Source organism: Trachinotus anak, unplaced genomic scaffold (assembly GCF_046630095.1).
Source record: "Trachinotus anak isolate AG129_WGS33_773 ecotype Australia unplaced genomic scaffold, CSIRO_AGI_Tana_v1 ptg000024l, whole genome shotgun sequence".
In the NCBI taxonomy this organism is placed as follows: Eukaryota; Metazoa; Chordata; class Actinopteri; order Carangiformes; family Carangidae; genus Trachinotus; species Trachinotus anak.
In genome coordinates, this window is record NW_027273875.1 from 13,688,080 (window position 1) to 13,707,678 (window position 19,599).

Here is a 19,599-nt window from a genome sequence, read left to right on the forward strand (position 1 = left end):
TGTAGTGATGCATGTTATTCTGTCTCTGTGTAGTTCGTCAGCTGCCTGTTACACATTACTATAGCTCCATCTGCTGGCAAGAGGTGTCTTCACATACAACTGAATAATGGTAAAGAAAAGAGAGTAAAATAGCCATAACCTGTATCTAACTACAGAGTTAATACAAAGACAAGGTCAGAATCCAGCTCTCCATATCTGAGACACATCTGACAGTAACTGACACAGGAACAAGTGTTTTTAGTTATGCTGCTCATTCTGCCCTGGATGAAGATGAAGATGAAGATTACTAAACTCAATGTGCTGTGGAGGAAAACAGGCTCCAATCAGTCACATTAATTGAAAACATCTGTTTGGGTGGTGCGTACAGAGCCTTTCAGATTGGCAATAATTAATTGATTATTAAACATGTTTGACAGCAGTTATGAGAGTCGTGTTTCATAAGTAAGGACTGTGGCACATTTTGTGTTATGTTCTGGCCAAAGTGAATCTTTTTCCTTTATGAAATCTTCAGTCACCCATTTACTGGACTTACTAACAGGTGTACAGATTACATCATCATCATCATCATCATCATCTTCATCTTCATCAAAAAAAGACAGAAAGAAAAAAGGAAACTTCATAAATGAGACTTTATAATGAACCACAGATATCAGCTCTGACTTAAGAGAGTAATACAAGAAAACAAGGGGTCAACCAAGACAGAAACTCAACAGGGCTTTTTTCACAGGAGATATTTTGACATGTCACAGTAGAAGAAACACAGGTGTAGCTAATGTCATTAATGATGGCTGAATTCCACTTAGCTGCCTGTGTTTCAGTCCTGGGCTGTGATGTATTTATTGTATGGTGCACTGCATTTACCCTCTGTGTTTCTGAAATCTGAAGCTGTATCTTCCATACTACATACTAACTGTATACAATATACTACACTGTATACTAAACTTTATAATATACTGCAGGCAATCAACCTGCTTTTCTATTTTATACTTATAGTCTAAGAGTCGCAGCATAAAAATGCCACTACTTATCTATTTGCACATTAAAGAGGTTCATTCACTTGTTGCATAAAAAAATGTCAAATTGTTCTGCTACTCCCAGTATTTATGCTAAGCTAAGCTAACCATCTCCTGGCTCCAGCTCCTTCATATTTGACAGACATGAGACTGTTAGAGATGAAGCTCATCTAACTCCGGCAACAAAGTGATTGAGTCTGTTTCCCAAAATGTCAAACTATTAATTTAACTGATGTGATAAGTGTAGATCTCCCAAGACAAAAATCTCCTGAGAATCATTAAAAGAACTTCATGGAGTTAGCTGGGTAATAGTGCACTCATAAAACCATGAACAGTTCCTTTCCTGTTCACAGTCATGTTGTTTTTCAGTGCCAGGTCTAGTGGAGTTTTACGTTTGTCCTCAGTGCTGTTACCCATCTACCCTCATTAATCCTGCTCTGTGAGACAAGCCCCAGTTGTTATGAGGACATCCCACTCTGAGGCCTTACAAACACATAGGAGACCGGGTTGGCCCTCAGTGATACAAGCTTTGAAGGTGACATTATGAAGCATCCTTCCAGCTGGCAATGGTAGATAAGGTGAACCTAACAACCTTGGTTGCACTGCTTCTCTTCACCAGCTGTATTATACTGATCTGACTTCAAAACAATCAAACAGTTTGCAGTTGCTTTTAAACTAAAAACGTGAATGTTTCTTCCATTTCAGCATGTTAAAAATCATATTATGAGCAGATACTGGAGCAGCAGGATTATATTACAGCAGCCAGACTCTATGTACTGACATTGGTCTTTGTTTCTTTTGGTGCGCTCTCCCAAACATATTTGGCTTGTTATCTATTCACATGTTTAAAAATGTATTTTATTCAGGTGTGACCATAGGAAAACCCTACATGAAAGCAGGGTTTCTCAGTCCTCAGCTAGCACAGCCATGTTGCTTCCTTTTGGTCCTGTAAGCTAAGTTCCTTCACTCATGTTAGCTCCACAGACATGAAATAGTCAGCGCTGGTGAAACTACTTTAAAAACATAGCTTTGCAAACTACCAATTACTTTATATACAGAAGAGGCTGAACCATAGCAACGCTAACCAAGGGAAAAATCTAGTTTAGTTAACTAAAGCTACTTTGAAAGAGTAGTTCAAACTACTCTGTAAAAAATTATCAAATTGATAATGGACATGTGGTATAAAATTATAACAAAACACAAGACATAAAAGATACATGCCAGCAAAAAAAAATTCAGTTGAGGAATGTTGTTCAGAAGTCATAACATAAACTGGAAAATAAATTACCCCACCATCTATTGGAAAATGCAATAAATGCCAGCTTTGGTTTTGTATAAAATAACTGATTAAGTTGGTGATTCTTCCTAAGGCTGAGATTTAGAGGGTTTATCCATGATGATGTTGCAGCTGTGTGACCGCTGACAAACGCCTGCCCTTGGTTTTTGCACATGCACTACACAAAGGTCAAGTGTGGTGTGGCCTGCCTGACAAATGCATTGCCTTCACAGTGGTCAGGACGACAGAAAAGGGGCATGGGGCTGGTTAAGTAAGAAATTCTTCTTCTTTTTATGTCACTAAATTGTTTGTAGTTTCAGTCGTTAACTAACGAAAAAATGGCAAAAAGTAAATAAATAAAAACAACAACAAAAAAAAAACTTAAATCACCATGCACATATGAATGTAGCTAAACTACCAGCAAGCTACTGCAAAATGTAGTTAACTACAATACTACTACACTGAAAATAGACCTTTTCTCCAGCAGACATTCTGACTTCTCATAGCAGCAAAAACCCATGGAAATAAATGTTGTCAAATATGGCTCCTGTTTAATCCTGCCTTTCAACGAGCAATGCCAGTGAGCCGACATACAATGCCATAAACTGCAGCACCTGAATGCTATTCAGTTATTTCTAATATTACTAGTCTTTTCCTGCAGTGACTGCTGTGGGGAAGTGTATAGAGTTACACCAACCATGCACACCTTGCAGAATCAGTGCATTTGATTCAACCGACAGAGGAGGGCAGCACTGAGCAGTGTGGGCTACATGTTAAGATGTTATCGCAAAAATAGATCGTCTACTGTGCCGAATTAATCTGCAGGCCCAAGTGATTCCTAAACAATATGTGAACATGAATTTTATCGGACTGTCTTTGCTGTGATGTATTACAAATTTAAAATCGCAGATATTTAAATAGAGTTTGATGGCGTGAGAAACGAGCGCTATCTAACACCACACTTAGATACAGTCATGCATGGATGGTAGTCTAGTGCAACACTGGAAACTATACCCTGCAGCAGAGTGTGTGTACATGTTTTCGCTACGGTGGCTCTGTGTGACGGTGACGCGCTCAAGAGCTGCAGACTCATGAACGCGCGTCGTCCTCCGGCATGGATGGGATCAGCAAGAGGGACGCGGATGAAAGGTAACCAGCTTTACAGCCTTTCCCTCGGTCAGGCGAGCAGCGAGGCGGCTAACCGCTGTTTCAGGCGGCGTCGAGCACCGAGGTGGCTCGCTGTGTGTCGGCATTGGCTGAAATGTAGGCCCATATGGGACTCTCAGACGCACGGACCGCCCTCAGACGAGTTCGCCGGCAGTCACTCTGAGGACACTCTGCTTTAGCATGAAGTGAACCCGTTTCGTGAATAAATCAGCACATTGCATTTTGCTCTGTTGTTGTAAGAGCTTTGTCCGCCACAGGCCTCTGCCAGTGTGACTTCAGCGGGTTGGAGTGGTTGCACGCAGGGAAGCCGGTATCAAAGTGTCGAGGCTTCAACACAGAGCAAAGTGTTGCTGGCTCCTAACAGGAACATGCCCTTACACATCATAAGGAGTCGTTGCACTTCCTCTCGAGTTTAATTTGCAATTTTATTTCTTAAAAAAATGGCTACAACTAGGTCAGCCTGCTGAGTTGAAGTTCCCGACACCTGATATGTTCAGGGTTGCTGACTGGAGACGTCCACAGCACATGCCGGAGCCAGTTAAAGGAACAACTCTGACATTTATACGACAGGCCGAGAGACCCGTGACCTGCAGAAGCAGAACCTGAGCCGCAGGTCCAGCAGGTCACTTTATCCTGCTGCAGATACTATGTTACTACGAAAATTAAATTTATATTTCTACGCTCTTTTTAAGTAAACCATTTTGATTGCTGTGTCCCTCTAAAAGTTGTCTAAATGTGACACTGTGAATGACCCTGTAACTCATTCAATACAACTAAGAGTCCATATCAAGAGGAGCCAAATGTGTGCAATTCTAAAATGACCAGCTGTAATTTCCTCTGCCTTAATATACATTTGTGATGTCTTTGTCGTTTCAGGCTGGTGTAAGGTTTCCTTCCTCTGCCCTGTCCTCTCCATACAGCAGCCTCACAGATAGACGGAGCAACCAGCCTGCAGGAGGAGTGCTGTCAGGAGTGTTTCTCCTCATGGAAAACATTTAATCGGTGCCACCGAACCAGTTCTTCATATCTCCATTGTTCCAGTGCAAACAACCACAACTTTTTTTTCCTACTGAGAACAGTCCAACAACAGCCGCTGATAACAGCACGCCACTCCGCTTGATTGGTTATAATCTAGATGCCAGAGGACCCCAATACAAGACTCCACTGAGGAAAAGAGTTGTTCCTTGTCATCCTTTAAATTTTGTTGTTTTTTGTTGGATCAAGTCCAATCATGGGGGCCACGGGCTACGGCTACTATCGTGTAGTCATCTTCATCTGCATGTTCATCGGCTACTCGCTGTACTTCTTTAACAGGAAGACCTTCTCCTTCGTCATGCCCTCTGTGATGGAGGAGATTGAACTGGACAAAGATGACCTGGGTAAGGCAGCAGCATGAACTGCGCAACATTTGGCTTGTTTTAACCTGCCAAACATACACAGTGCAAAGATTTACATGTACTGTGGCAAACTGAAAACTACAGGACACAGACATGAGACTGCTTCCAGTCATTTCGAGCATATTCACCCAAAACTGTATTATTCATTGAAGTGCTGCAGCTTCACCCTCGCCCACCTTCTGACTACACATGAAGCGTATCCATGTCTAGCACTTTGCTCTGTGAAGTGTTGTCTCATCACCTCACTTGATCTCAGTGGAGTGGCAACACTTTTCTAATAGCTCAAGAGAAATAAGGAACAGTCGAAGGTGGTATTGGATGAATTGGATGCACAAGTAAAAAGAATCTACAGCCATGTCACCGCCTCAGCGAGGCTGTACTCACAGGGAAGTTTGTAGCTTATGTCATTATGTTATTAGTATTGTTCCACTTGTCCTGTTACTGAAGACAAGACTGATTTCATATCATTAGCAGTGAAACAATGTGATTATTAGTTGCTGACACATGTTGACAAATATACAGTTCATGTCTGCTTTAGTATAGGCTCTCTCTGCACATTGTGTCTGCAGGTCTGATCACCAGCAGCCAGACCATGGCCTACGCCATCAGTAAGTTTATCAGCGGCGTGCTGTCGGATCAGATCAGCGCCCGCTGGCTTTTCTCCATCGGCCTCTTCTTGGTGGGTGGCATCAACGTGGCCTTCTCCTGGACCTCCTCTGTCTCCATGTTCTCACTGCTCTGGTTCATCAACGGCCTGGGACAGGGCTGCGGCTGGCCCCCGTGTGGGAAAGTGCTGCGCAAGGTATTACCACTGTGTCTGCCACCTCATGAAACACAGATTCCTCCTTCAGTTTATTTAGTTTGAACGTTCAGAGCCAAAGGAAGTCCCATTCTCAACACGCAGGGTTCTCATGACGTGTGATTATTCTGGGCAGTCAGTGAAAGGGTGTAACCACAGAGTGGGAGCCACCTGCTGCCAGATGTACTCTGTGTGCTGGAGTAAATCTTAAATTTTTAATTGTAATGTTTTGCATTGTTAAGCTCTTAGTGCAGTTAATTGTATGCATTATAGGCAGCACTCTGGAAGTAAGTACTCTTTGAGCAAAGCCTAATGCATTCTGCCGTCCTACGCCCAGTGGCTCTTAAGAAGCATGTTCAAAAGGTGGGGAATAAATAGGCTTTGGCATGTGTTCAGTGTGCAGAAGGGGATCAGATTACAGGAGAATGTATTTTTAGAAGATCCTCAGCAGATCTTTCCAAAATAAAACAACTTTGACCAAAGGTGTTTTCCTTCTCCAGTGAGAGGAACCATCTTCAGTGTCTCCAGGTCTTAACCAGTTTGCTTCAGCTCTGCAGCTCCTGCTCCACAGCTCAGTTAACATCTACACACTGTGGATTAACGCAGTGTTAAATCAGCCTGTGGGCTGCCTTTAGTGCTTGCCCAGTGGATTCTCAAGTTATTGGTTACTGTGCTGCTTGGTGAGGAATGTTTATGGTCGCCTTCAGCTGTATTACATCATGCCTGGGTGCGGTTCTGATGCCGTTTCGCTCAAAGCAGTAAAATAAGAGAAGAATGTGAACAGTGTTGCACTTCAGAAAGATAAAGAGCTACAATCTGTTGATTATCAGGTCAAAGTTTAGTCATGGTTCTTCAGTTTTTCTTAAATTTTGTGAATCAGATTGTGATCATACGAAGGTTGTAAACATGCATATGAAGGAGAAATGAGTCTGCTTTATTTGACTCCGCCTGTGTTGTAGTACTTTGGAAATAATGACTGTTCTGTGCTTGTTCTCGTTTCTTTTCCATCAGTGGTATGAGCCTTCCCAGTTTGGAACATGGTGGTCTGTGCTGTCCTGCAGTATGAACCTGGCTGGGAGTCTGGGTCCAATCCTGGTCACAGTGCTTCTGCAGTACTATGACTGGAGGGCTATCCTGACCATGTCCGGCATTTTCTGTGCCGCCTTCTCATTTGTTTGTCTGGTGTTTGTAAAGAATGAGCCAAAGGATGTGGGCCTGCCCAGCATCGAGCCAGCAGCAAAGAAGGGGGCGAAGGGAGGTAAGCAAAGAAAGTGGTGTCGGCGAGGATTACAGCAAGTAGAGAGGCCACTTCCTGTGTAGCTCAAAACATATCGGTCACATGATGCCATGTCAGCTCCCTTTAGGTTACAGCATCCCAACATTGGGTCTGTCTCAGTGCCCGCACTTGCAGGAGTGGCCAACGGTGCCAAAGTAACTGTTAGTACTGCAGGTGTGTGTGGGTTTATCAGATCACACATGACTCAACTGAGCCCAGATGCTGCAGTTGAGAAAAAATGCCAAATACTTTTTGGTTCCAGCTTCTCCAACTTGAGTATTTGCAGCGTTTCATTTTCATTGTATTACAGGATAATAAAGTCAACATGTTTGGGTTTTGGACTCAGGCAACAGCATGTGGGATAATCATTTTATCCCACCAGTATGAGATACTCTTCATTTCTTTACAAAACCTGCTAGAGCTCAGGCTTGGTTAAATCTTTGTGCTATAATGGGAATGTTATGAATCAGCTGCACATAAGACACCAATGTTCAGATCTTACAGCATGTCCCGAAACGGCAAACTAAACAAGAGTAGATTGGACTGTGATCACTGGTTAACCACCTCAGTGAGGAAGCTTATAACTACCTACACAGTCACGACTGTAACCCGAAATCTGTTATCGCCATGCACGTTGAAGTAATTATCCACATCAGGCAGAACAGGTCACTGATAATGATTCGGATCCCGACATCAAACATGTCCACCCGCATCCCACATGCAGGCAGAGCAGAGCATAATTGTTAACATTCACGTCAACTCTTTTTTGCCCCAAGTAATACTGTTGTATAGGTTTATATATTGCAACTACATGCCACAACATACTGCAGTCACACATTACTGCGTATCAAATATGTGGCCACAGTTGTTTTATATGAATTCTTAGAATCTATTCTTTCTTCTAAGTCTCTGAACGGCTTATCAACTTGAACTCTTTTCCCCAACAAAGTCACAACACATTAGGATACCATCTTTTTTATAGCATAGATGTGTTGTTCACATAATCATTTTCTTCTTACTCCATGTAACAAGTGGAGCAATTTCAGTAACCAACAACAAACTCTGCTTCTAACTACGGCCTTAGATCCAGTCCTACAACTTTTAATCTCAGGCTCAGTCTTCAGGGATCTGTTCTTCTAAATTAGGGGCATAGCTGTGAAATGATGCTTACGGAGAATTCACCTCAGATCTCGATGGCAGTGTGGTTGGCCGGACATTATTAGATGTTTTGGTAGTTTTTTAGCAGATGTGTGTGACTCCTTCTCTTAGATTTGGATATTTGAGGGCTGGTGTAGCATAACCAGTCAGATGCCAACATCACCTAATGTGTACAGGACACACTCCATAGATACAGTACATACTGATTCAGATGGGACTTGTAGGTAACTAACACAGTTGTTTAACGTATCGCTTGTGTCTGTGCTCCCCTCACCAGGCAACAGTGACAGCACCCTGCGTGAGTTCCTCCTCTCTCCTTTCCTGTGGGTGCTGTCTCTGGGTTACTTGGTGGTGTTTGGAGTGAAGACAGCCGCTACTGACTGGGGACAGCTGTTCCTCATGCAGGAGAAGGGCCAGACTGCTCTTATGGGTACGTGTTTAATTGTCCTTTGCTTCTCATTGGTTTTTTATACAGTTGTAATTGGGAATACACCCCCCACCCCCCAATAACTTTTCTGAAGAGCTGGATTTTGCTTTAAATCGAGTCTTTATCAGTTGGATGATTCAGCAAATGAACAAAGAAAATAAATGATGTAGCCATGTCAGTTATTCAACCCCAGCATCACATTGCTGATTTTAAAACCTTATGTTATTCTATATGACCTTAAGTTGAATTGAAACATGATTAACCCATGACACCACTGGGAGCATTGTACTGAAGTTCAAAACTTATGGCACAGCAGCAAACCTGCCAGGCCGTGCAAAAAATTCCAAAACTTCATCAAGAGGCCTGAGATGTTTCATAAGGACAACAAACACAAACCTGAGTTATTGCAGAAGACTTACAGGACGACCTGATGAAGTCTGGCACAAATTTGACAGAGCTAACCATGAGAAGATCACTTAACAAAACAAGGACTTCATAGCTGGACTCCACACACCACTCTTGATCAAGAAGCACAAGCAAGGTTGACTGGAATATGCCAGAAGGAATCTGGATCGGCCTCCAGAGTTCTGGGACAAAGGTCTGTGATGTGACGAAACAAACTGAAACTGTTTGGCCTTATAGATCAGCTGTTGGTCTGTCCCCACAGCCAAGCGTGGAGGTGGATCAGTGATGCTGTCGGGATATTTTTCTGTTTCAGGAACAAATTGTAACTGGTATCATGGATTCACAGAAATACCTGAAGTGGTCTTCTCAGTCTCCAGATTTAAATCCCATAGAAGATCTTTGGATTTAAAGAAAGCAGCTGCAGCACAGAAGCCGCAAAGCCTCAGTGAGCTGGAAGCTTTTGCCTGAGAAAAATGGGCAAAGGTTCCTCGAGAAGAGTCAGAAACTTGTCAGCACTTACTGAAGTCACTTATTAGAGGTTATAGAGGCAAAGGATGCTCCACCAAGTACAGAAGTTGGGGGTTGAACAGTGCACATGGATATCTTTTGAGGTGAATATTTCTGATTGCAGCTTTTTAATGTGACTGGTTGCTGGTACTGACCTCAGCTGTGGTGCCAACAGGTAGCACCTACATGAGTGCCTTGGAGGTGGGAGGTTTTGTGGGCAGCCTCGCCGCAGGCTTCATCTCAGACAGAGCAGTAGCTCGGGTGAGTAATAGATGCAGATTAATTGGACAAAAATTGGATTATCGATTAAATGACTGTGTTATTAACGTCCCCCTTTGACTTTCTCCAGCAAGGCCTGGGCACCCACGGCAACCCTCGTCATGGCCTGCTCATTTTCATGATGGCTGGTATGTATGTGTCCATGTACCTCTTCAGAGTCACCATCACACCAGAACTCCCAAAGGTAATCCGCCACTGTATTACCTATAAACACTGAGTAAAATATTTGAAATTTATATGACTACAAGAGTTTTTCATTTCTCAGGAGGCTCCACTTTGGGTCCAAGTCATTCATCCTGTCTCCGTCCTCATTGGTGTTACAGAAAAAGAGGTATGCTCAAAACTTCTTAAATTCAGGGGTTAATGGGGAAAGCTCTCAACAACACAATGGTTCACAATGGTTTTTGTCATTCACAGATCTGGATCCTCTTCCTTGGTGCTATGTTTGGATTTTCCTCTTACGGACCAATTGCCTTGTTTGGCGTGATAGCAAGTGAATGTGCTCCTTCTAATTTCTGTGGAACCTCTCATGCTGTTGTAGCCCTGATGGCTAATGGTAAGCTGCAGGTCCACATGACAAAGCATCAGTATTACTCAGAGGAGCTATTAGTAAGTTGTGCTATTGCTACATAGCCAACATTAGCATTAACAGCAGTTTACTTACCAGTGTAGAAGAAACGTTGTGAGTTCGCCATCAGACTTAATTCCTTTACTCACCAAGAGCTGCGTCCAGAGGTGGAAAGCAACCCTCTTGTTTTGCTTCCATTTCTATCAGTTTTCTTCTTCCACTGAAATTAGTATGCTCCCCAGCTAACCCTGGTTCAGCTGAATCTCTCATCACTTTCCGATACCGAGTCACTGTAACATCCAGTCCGCCCTGAAGAAGTAGCTCTTCTCAGTCGGCATATTGTAACCTCTTGTTTTGTACATGCCTCAGTGGCTGAAGCACTTGACAAGGCCGATAAGTAGCAAAACTTACAAATAGCTCCTTTAAAGTTAGTTAAACTGTGTAGTTTGTGGTAAACAAACATAAGTTGAGGACTAACAATCACATTGTTTCCATCCTCATAAAACATCCATGTGTGCATGCACAATACAAACAACAGGGGGGCCACTTGTAAAAAGATTGCCCCATAGCACTACTATTGGTCTAAAGTTCATATGGTACCTTTTAATGTAATATTCAGCGTTGCCTGAAATCCATCTTTTTTGTGTTATAGTGGGGGCTTTCATGGCAGGGCTGCCCTTCAGCACTGTTGCCAAACGACACAGCTGGGACATGGCTTTCTGGGTAGCTGAGGTGATGATGGGCATCACAACCATTGGGTTCTTCCTGGTACGCAACATGCGCACCAAAATGGGACGAATCGCAGAGAAAATGGACTAATGTACCTGCCTGTAATGAGCCAACTGTCGGTGTCCTTTTATGTGACTAGACAGACTGTGTTTTTGCACTGTTTAGTGCTCTGTATACAGAATACTGCACATGAATACAGCTCCAATTAGACCAAACTAAACCACTGTCAAACACAAACTAATGTGACATTTTGTCCTGATTTATTGGGTTGATGTAGATACTCAGGGTGTTTGTGAGTCATTAAATCCCTTTAAATTTACAATCAGGTACTATTGTCACACACACTTAGATTTGTCCTCATTCAACAGCACAAAGATACAGTAGATCACACTTGTTCATCACACGATTACATTTTTGTTCCTAGAGGCAGTTTTCATGTAGGGAAATTTTGTTTTATGACAGCCGTACGCTAAAGAGACATGAAAGTCTGTAAAGGTTTGGATGGATTTTGTTCAGATGAAGTGAAAGCTGCTCACTGCATACCCTGCCTTCATTGGAGGTCGGTTATATTTAACTTATTGAAAATTTAAGTTGACTGTTATTTGTCTAGGTATTTGCACAAATGTTGTAGCATGTATTATGGTCATCGCTCATTTTACTAATACCTCAAGTATTTGTAAAATTGTAATAGGCTCATAATTTCACTGAAATGAAGGAACTGGAGAACATGTTATTTTTAAACACAGGTCAGTGATAAATAAGACAGAATAACACTGATGCAGAATTCTGAGGCCAAGTCAGCTTTTGTGATCTGACATGTTTTTAAAGATCTATATACATCAAACCTTTACTAGAGGTGTTTAATCACTGCCATTGTAGTTGTGTAGAGCAGTTCCAACCATGTTAACTCTCTCATCTCTAAAATCTGTGAGTCTCGTCAACACTAGTAATATGGCATCTACACTCTGCCACATTGGCAAATCTCTATCTTACTGGAATTGTACTGTGGACTTGACGAGGTCAAGGAAATCTAATAAATGTGAAGTTTACTTTGGTGGTTTTATCTGTAAACTGTCAGCAGTGGTGATCCGAGACTCCCCAGGCATAGAAGCCCATGGAAGACACACACACACATATGCAGACCTTTGGCAGACACTACAATTTACAGATATCCCTTAAACACCTCACATACAGACTATTGGTAGATGCTACAATTTACAGATGTTTCATGAAGACAGCAGTGCACTGTATGGTGTCTTTATGGGAGGTTTAAAGGGGTTCAAAGGGGTTCTTAGTGTGCAAAGTGAGCCAATATGAGGGGCCATTGGTGGCCCCTTTCCCCTTGGAAGCCCCAAGGCTTTCCTGACAGTGCACCTCTGACTATCATTACTTCAGCTCAGCATCTACACCCTTACTGTGACATTCTGTTTCCCCTTTACTAAAGATGGAAAACCCTCCAAGAGCCTGGAGGATCATGTCTGCCTATAGTAATCCTTCAGGTCCTGTTGTGTTGTCATACAATAACACTCACAGGCCCATATGTGTATGTAGGCACAATTTTAGCCTGCTGGATTTCATAAATCCATTTCCAGTGTACTGGTACTGTACTGGTAGTGTTGAGCGACATAATCCAGTCCTTTTTCTATGCATACTGAAGTTCAGCAAAGCTAATCCTGGGGCTGCAGTGGTCTCAGTTACACAAATCAAGTGTGTATCCAAAGTTAGTCTTTTTACCACAAAATTCCCTTAACTAGTAGACAGGGAATTTATTTGACTATTTTGGGGAAAAAATGAAATAGTAATATAAATTGTTGCATGTGTAAAAGTTTTGACACTATTCTATTTGTGAAACATGCAGAACTTCATTAGGCTCTAATTGACTTGTTAGGACTTGTTAAGCAGGTTAAGAATTGTCATTAGGAACTGTCAGCTGATGACAGCTCGAGAAGACAGAACATTTTCAGATAAAACTGCAAGTCTGCAAAGCAAAACCCCCATATAACTGCAAAGAGCTGCAGGAAGGTTAAGCTGGCACAAGGGTGGTAGTGCAGCAAAGCACTGATTTATTCTGTAAGAATGCATTGTACTGAACAAGGTAATCGTGTTTTAATTTTATTCTTTTATTTCTTCCTCTTATTGTTGTTATTGTTATGTTTTTTTTCTTCATTTGAATAGTAAGAAATATCTTTAGCTGTGAAATAATAGTGGAGGAGTAAAGAGCACTGGAAATATTAACACAAGTGCCTGAAAATTGCTCTTAAGCACATGAGTGAATACTTTAAGCCTCTACAAATACATTACATAAACATGTAGACCTTTAGTATTACGTGGGCATTCTCCCTCATTTGAGTTGTACACCTCTAATTTCACCAGGTCACAGTGTGATGGGTGCGCACTTCAGCCACCGGGAGTCACCGGTCCTACATGTCTCCCCTGACTGGTGGAGTTTTAACGCGCAGGCCAGGGGTTTACACGGTGACAGGCCATATGAGCTACACGGGGATGGGTTTGTAGTGTGGACTCGGGAAACAATTTGACAGCTTCATTGGTAAAAGGAGGAGGTTCTCAGGTGAACCTCTCATGTACCTTTCTCTCTGCCTTTTCACCGGACCAATCACAACACGTGTAGTCAAAGCGGCGCGGAAGAAAACGTCCTCCCGGAAGTACATCAAAGATGCGTAAATACGCAGCACATTATCAGTTTGTTTACTAACAAAGAAGCTACACATAATTTTGTGGGGACGGATGTAAATGGACCATGACTTGAGGAAAGGTGACAGACGATGTCGAGCAAACAGCGGCAGATAAACGCCGGTCCAGTGTGAAGCTGTCCATGGTGCTGAAACCGGTTTGTCGTCTGGTTTTCATGGGCCAGAGCTTGTACACCCATCGTTATGAGACTGGTTTTACAGGTGAATCACATTTGAATTTTATCATTTTTTATCAGGAGTGGTTTTAGAATCATGCTTTCATTATATGATTCCCGTAAAATAGACTGAACTTACTAAAGACTGAATCTGACCTGTCTGAGAACCAAGTCATTTTCAGACTTTATGGGACATTTACTGTAATATCTGGAACAAAATGCAAATTTTTCAGAAAAGGTTTAACCTACAGTATATTTCAGTCAACATCCTCCTGAATGTTTTTGGCTTGTATTTTATGTCTTTTACCAAATAACCTTCTTTTTTGTACATTTGCACCCTAAAACAAATATTATTAACAATATTTATCATTCATTTTTACACTTAGGACTGCAGCATATACATGGTATATATGCTTGCTAGAATTGCATTTATTATGCACACTGGACCTATACAGTCTAGTGAATTGTAAAGAATATATTATATATCACTCATCCTCTAATTTCTTTTTTTTTTATTTCATTTAAATAGACCTTTATCTGTTTACTTTGTTGTCTTAACTTGTGAATTGTCTCTTGGAGAGTCTCAAGGACAATAGCAAAGCATCAGTGCAGTGGGAGACCTTTGTGTAAATATTAGGTGGAACATCTATTTAATAAGTTCTGGGAGATTGTATAAGGTAGTGCATCAAAAGTGTATAGTAAATGCTAGTTAGACATATTAATGTTTTTAGGAAAGGAGGTGCTCTCAGAAGAGATAAGAGATTCTTGAAAATAGAGAGGGTGACGCCCCTGCTCTAATAGAACTTGGTAACTCCTTCCACTATTGTGGAACCACAGATAAGAGATTCCTACCTTAATATCACTATGAATACTGAATCCTCCAATGGGTCAGACATGCTCTTTTTTCTTAAAGCCTCATTAGCTGAACTTCATCTCATCAGAGGGACCACTGCTTACCTTTTATTCAACATGTGTTGTTTCTAGTTTTGTATTAGACACCCAATTAAGTGACTTTTCAGAATGAAACAGCGTAACAACTACCAACTGAGTTTTATTGGTTTGTTGATAACAATCATTACACAGGTACATCTATAAACATAAAAAGAAACTGCACACTTGTACTTGATACAGATACCTAAAACCCACATGAATATTGCTACTGCTGGTATGCATTTGACATCTCAAATAAATGTACAGTTTGACTGTTGACCTTTAAGAAACCAGTCTCAACAGTGTTTTTTTTATGGTTACACACCTGATTAGCTTGGCTAAGAAAACAAATTCCATTTTTACCATCCTTACAATGTACCATGACACACTGCATATAGAAAGATTGAAAATCCTTTTCACAGCAGCTATACAAATTTATTGCGATGCTATCACAGAACAGAGACACAACCAACACACGCGATGCACAGTTCTGATAGGGAGAGCTCCAGTACTAGGGATTTTAGGTTTATTGATCAGATTCGTTAAGAAAACTGCATGAGTACAAGAGTTAACATATAGGAACAAAGCTTACAAACATTCTAAAACACTGTTCTTCATTATAAACAATAAAACAATGAGTTGCCCTGTGACTTTGTCCATCCCCGCCCCAGCACAGATTACATACACTGTCCCTTATAAAGCATATGGAATGTAATCCACGAAGGCAAGCTCCTCCAGTTGTTGCCCCTGCTCCTGTGAACGTCGTGCTTGCGCGTTGACACGGTAACCTGTCCTCCACCCTCCCCTCCTTCACATTTAAAACTGAAATGAAATCCACTGACAGTAACAACAATGACCGCAATATTTATGGCGATGCAAAATTGTGGGATGTGATGAAATTCCCGTCTCCAAATTGACTTTTTTTTCTTTCATTAAAAAAAAGTGTTCTCTACAATCAAACTACTAAAAAACCTGTATTTAGAAAATAGTTGATAAAAATATTCCCCTGAATTGTACAAGAAAAGAGGTACAGGGAGCACTGGTAAAAGACGTGGTTTGAGAGATGTTATTCTGCTGCCTCATCTTTTTGTTCAGCTGCGTCTGTAGCTGGTGCCTGTAAGACAACATTTGGAGTGTCAAAGTTACTTCACCAAAAGGTACAAGCTTTATTTGATATGTTTGCATATGATGGCATGATCCTTACCTCTTCCTCAGCTTTGGCTTCGCCATTCTCAGCAGGGGCTTCTGGTGCTTTCTCCTCGGGCTTGGCCTTCTCTACATCCTTAGTTTTCTTAGGCTTAGCAGGTGCCTTCTGCAGACACAAATATTAACTCCATTAGTCACTCGCAATTAACAGTCCTGAGTCTAATAAATGTGTCCAATCAGAAGCAAGGTCCCACCTTTGGCTTAGCTTTGGGCTCTGCCTTTGCAGGTGCAGGTCTCTGTGGGGAATAACAGCATTAATGTCAGCACCAAGTATGCTGTGAACAACCTGCATATTGTCTGTGACAATCTGTGCTTATCTGTACTTACATCTTTCAACCTGAGAGATCTCCTCTTGGGCTGCGGAATGAGGCAATAGACAGTGTGATTACTTATAATATTCAGTGTCAGCCTATGGCTCTCACTGAGGGGGTGTTGCTGACCCCTGGTGGGTGCACAGACTAACAGTTTCATGACTTCTGAGGATGAATATAACAGATAATCCAAAGTGTGTTATTCTGTTTATTACTTACCGCTGAGTCACCTCCTGCAGCTGCCTGCGAGAGAAAAAAGACAAAAATAAATCAGGTTATGGAGATTGTCTGTATTCTGATGTGCCTGTGTTGGGTTTAATTGGTGGTGGGGAATGGAGCATGGGCTTTAAGTATTAGTTATGTAATTCACAAGTGGGCGTTTCCAGACAGACTATTAGCCTATGGCTGCACATCCAGCTTCATACATGATTTAGTTCAGACAGATCACTGTGATTGACTAAGACCGTGGAGCTCATTTCCATGCCCGGTACATAAAAACACCACAGCTGCTGTACGTGAATAAGACCAACTCATCCGTCGGGGTGATTACAATCATTAGGCTACATCAATTAGAAATATCAGGTTACTTTGTAACACACGAAAATCGGTCCTTGTGGAACACGTTTTTGGCGCAGGGATAATAAAATACGCGAAAGGTGTAATCTGACATTTGAATACAAGTTCAGCTCTAGCGTCGCGGAGTTGAGACGGGATCATGTGGCTTGGTTGTGCTTTCCTGCTCCCGCAAGTGATTTGCCTACTGTAAAACTCCGGTGGAGGAGGGGGCGGACTCCGCCTCCTCACGACACATCCATTCATTGGTAATAAATGGGATTGCCAGTGTAGGGAGAAAACCGAGCAGTGTAGTGAGTGTTCCCGCCATCAGTTTGAAAGAGTCACTCCGAGATGCTCAGCGACTGTGTCGGTCTGGCAGCAGAAGCTACCAGAACCCCAGCAACAGGAGCAGCGCTGTGCTGACGGAGGCCATTGCACAACCTGCAAGTGGCGAGTCCGCGGCGCACATAAAGACAGCGGGCTGACACGACGAGCGCCTTCCGAGACGCGCGGTTTCACCGGCCGAAATAATGCGCTAGCGCTGCATTAAGAAAGAAAAGCACACACGCGCGTCATGTTTAGGAAACAAACTCGCTGATGACATCATATTAAAAGTGTTTTTGTTCCACGAGAAAGCCACAAACAAGACCTGGCGCCCACGCAGAAACAACAACCTCAATACTACTGTCAAGCTCCCGCCGAATAAAATGCTACAGCTGTGATTTACGTTTTCAATTTCGGTCCGATTTTCCCTCCGAGAAACTTTCGCATCCAGCGTGACGAGCCTCGTAGCGAACAATCAATATGCCGCCAACTTTCTCTGCAGAAAAGCGACCTATCGACAGGGAAAACGACCCCGCGCTGCAAGTACATGTATTTCAACATAAATGCAACTGTGCATGTCACCACTCTGCGGTGAAGAGAGAGAGGGAAAAAAAACCGGCACACGGAAAACCACTTGGCACAAAGATAATCGCTGCACAAGAGATAAGCGCAAGAATCAGGCAGTTCAGAAAATCAAAACAGACGCTACATACCGACCAGGCTCCGGGCTGCGCCGCTGACACGCACTCGGAGCAGAAACCGGACATTTGTAGCAACATTGGAGCAACTCTGAGCAGCGGCTGCAGCCAGCCCCGTCCGCACAGTGCACTTGTGGGTTATAAACGCTGTATTACTGAATGCATGAAAGGTATCGGTCTACTCACTTTGCTCCTTTTAGGCATGGTTGGTTTGTGTGGGGTGTTTTTTAAAAAAAAGGAAAAACGAGCTGAATGTTACTGAGCACGGGAGAAGATACAGTGGTATATTCAGGATGAAGCTGTACCAGTACAGTCTGATACAGCGCTGCGAGACTTAATGTTCCATGGGAAGAAGAACTAGCTCAAACCGGATTGGATTCTCCCCCTCCCTCCCTATTCGAACCGTTCAAGTTCCTGCGTGATTGACGGGGCTGTGTCCCGCCCCCGCTGCCCGCTGATTGGACGACACAGTGGTCAACAAGACGATTTCAAATCTGGGCCCCTACCTGTGTGGGTACGTCACACGTCAGTCAACAAATATGGCGAGTTATTTGTCTTTCTGTGCAACCATCTGCTGTAACAAGGCGAAATAGTCATCAAACCAGCCTTTCACCTCGCTCACTAACGCGCTGATTTTCACACTAAATGCCACATCTTGACATTTCCAATCACTGCTTCAGCTGCGCGTTAAAAGCAAATCTGTTTTGCGCCTTTCACCCGGCTGATAAAGGAAAATGTGGCATGAGTATTGGCAGAAGATTGGGAGAGGGGTGTGTTCTCCCCCAGCCAAGTCTTTTGTATTTTAGCTTGGGAAAATGGCGACAGGGTACGTGTGGGTACAGCTCTTACAATGTGTGCTGTCTTGTGCAACCTCCCTCCGGTGTTGCCACCGTCAGCTTGCCCCATTGTGAGCTCGCAGTCCAAACATGACTTCAGTGGAAACAGCCGCGGTGCAGCTCCAGCGCCGCGCTCAACCCATTTCAGAGACATTCATTCATTTCCCTTGAGTGAATGACACAGACACAACCCTGACACTGTTACCGCTTATTTCCCTCCACAGCCCGAGAAACCGCAGCCCACAGCGTGTGTGGTTTCTGCAGGTGAACTGCCCAGGAAACCCAGATTAAAATAAATAAATCAATTCTACATCTTTACGAGTTTATTTCTGGCTGTATGTCCTGCATAAAGATAAAAAAGTGAATACTCTATGGTTAATATAACCTTATGTAAGCTTCCTGCTATGTGTTACTCACACACATCAATACCCATTACATTGTATAGGTGAAACCCATTTAAATGCATTTAGCACACACTTTTGTAATAATAATTTATAATTTCTCTATAAATTGTTTATTTTCCTAGAGGACAAAGATTAAAGTGATGAGGTTGCTTTTTATTTTAACCTGGGCTCGAATGAAATTGGAACAATGAGCTCTATTTCAACATTATTCAGCTCTTTTGGACTGCATATCAAGTCGATAATGAAAGGGTAATCTACAAAAACAAGCTAGACAAAAACCCTTTAGGACAACATCTGATTATTATATACCATTATATATTATTATTTATCATGTTAGGATGTAATTACAATATTTATGATTTGAAGCATTTCAGGCATAAATAAAACAAATTCAGTTCTGTAAAAACATCACAGTTTAAATAATGAGACAAAATGCTCTCTCTGCCCTCCTTCCTCTTTCAGTGGGAA

The 19,599-nt window shown here is 42.3% G+C and overlaps 2 protein-coding genes across 4 annotated transcripts; one reads left to right on the forward strand and one right to left on the reverse strand.

The window, feature by feature from the left end:
• Positions 1–3,089: 3,089 nt before the first annotated feature.
• On the forward strand, positions 3,090–12,050 carry LOC139607448 (glucose-6-phosphate exchanger SLC37A4-like). 2 transcript variants are annotated; one of them, XM_071460306.1, is made up of 10 exons: positions 3,090–3,438; positions 4,333–4,835; positions 5,423–5,655; positions 6,664–6,910; positions 8,364–8,516; positions 9,601–9,686; positions 9,775–9,888; positions 9,970–10,035; positions 10,122–10,260; positions 10,925–12,050. In XM_071460306.1, the coding sequence occupies exons 2-10, from the start codon at positions 4,688–4,690 to the stop codon at positions 11,089–11,091; spliced, it is 1,353 nt and encodes a 450-aa protein (XP_071316407.1). In that variant the 5' UTR covers positions 3,090–3,438; positions 4,333–4,687; the 3' UTR covers positions 11,092–12,050. The 2 variants fall into 2 exon arrangements, with proteins under 2 accessions (XP_071316407.1, XP_071316408.1); XM_071460307.1 differs by having other exon boundaries at positions 3,423–4,078.
• Positions 12,051–14,898: 2,848 nt separating this feature from the next.
• On the reverse strand, positions 14,899–18,259 carry hmgn1b (high mobility group nucleosome binding domain 1b). 2 transcript variants are annotated; one of them, XM_071460309.1, is made up of 6 exons: positions 18,078–18,259; positions 16,534–16,557; positions 16,331–16,360; positions 16,198–16,239; positions 16,002–16,109; positions 14,899–15,911 (listed from the first exon to the last, which is right to left on the reverse strand). In XM_071460309.1, exons 1-6 carry the CDS (start codon positions 18,093–18,095, stop codon positions 15,864–15,866), a joined length of 270 nt encoding a protein of 89 aa, XP_071316410.1. In that variant the 5' UTR covers positions 18,096–18,259; the 3' UTR covers positions 14,899–15,863. The 2 variants fall into 2 exon arrangements, with proteins under 2 accessions (XP_071316410.1, XP_071316409.1); XM_071460308.1 differs by lacking the exon at positions 18,078–18,259 and adding an exon at positions 17,907–18,003.
• Positions 18,260–19,599: the final 1,340 nt, after the last annotated feature.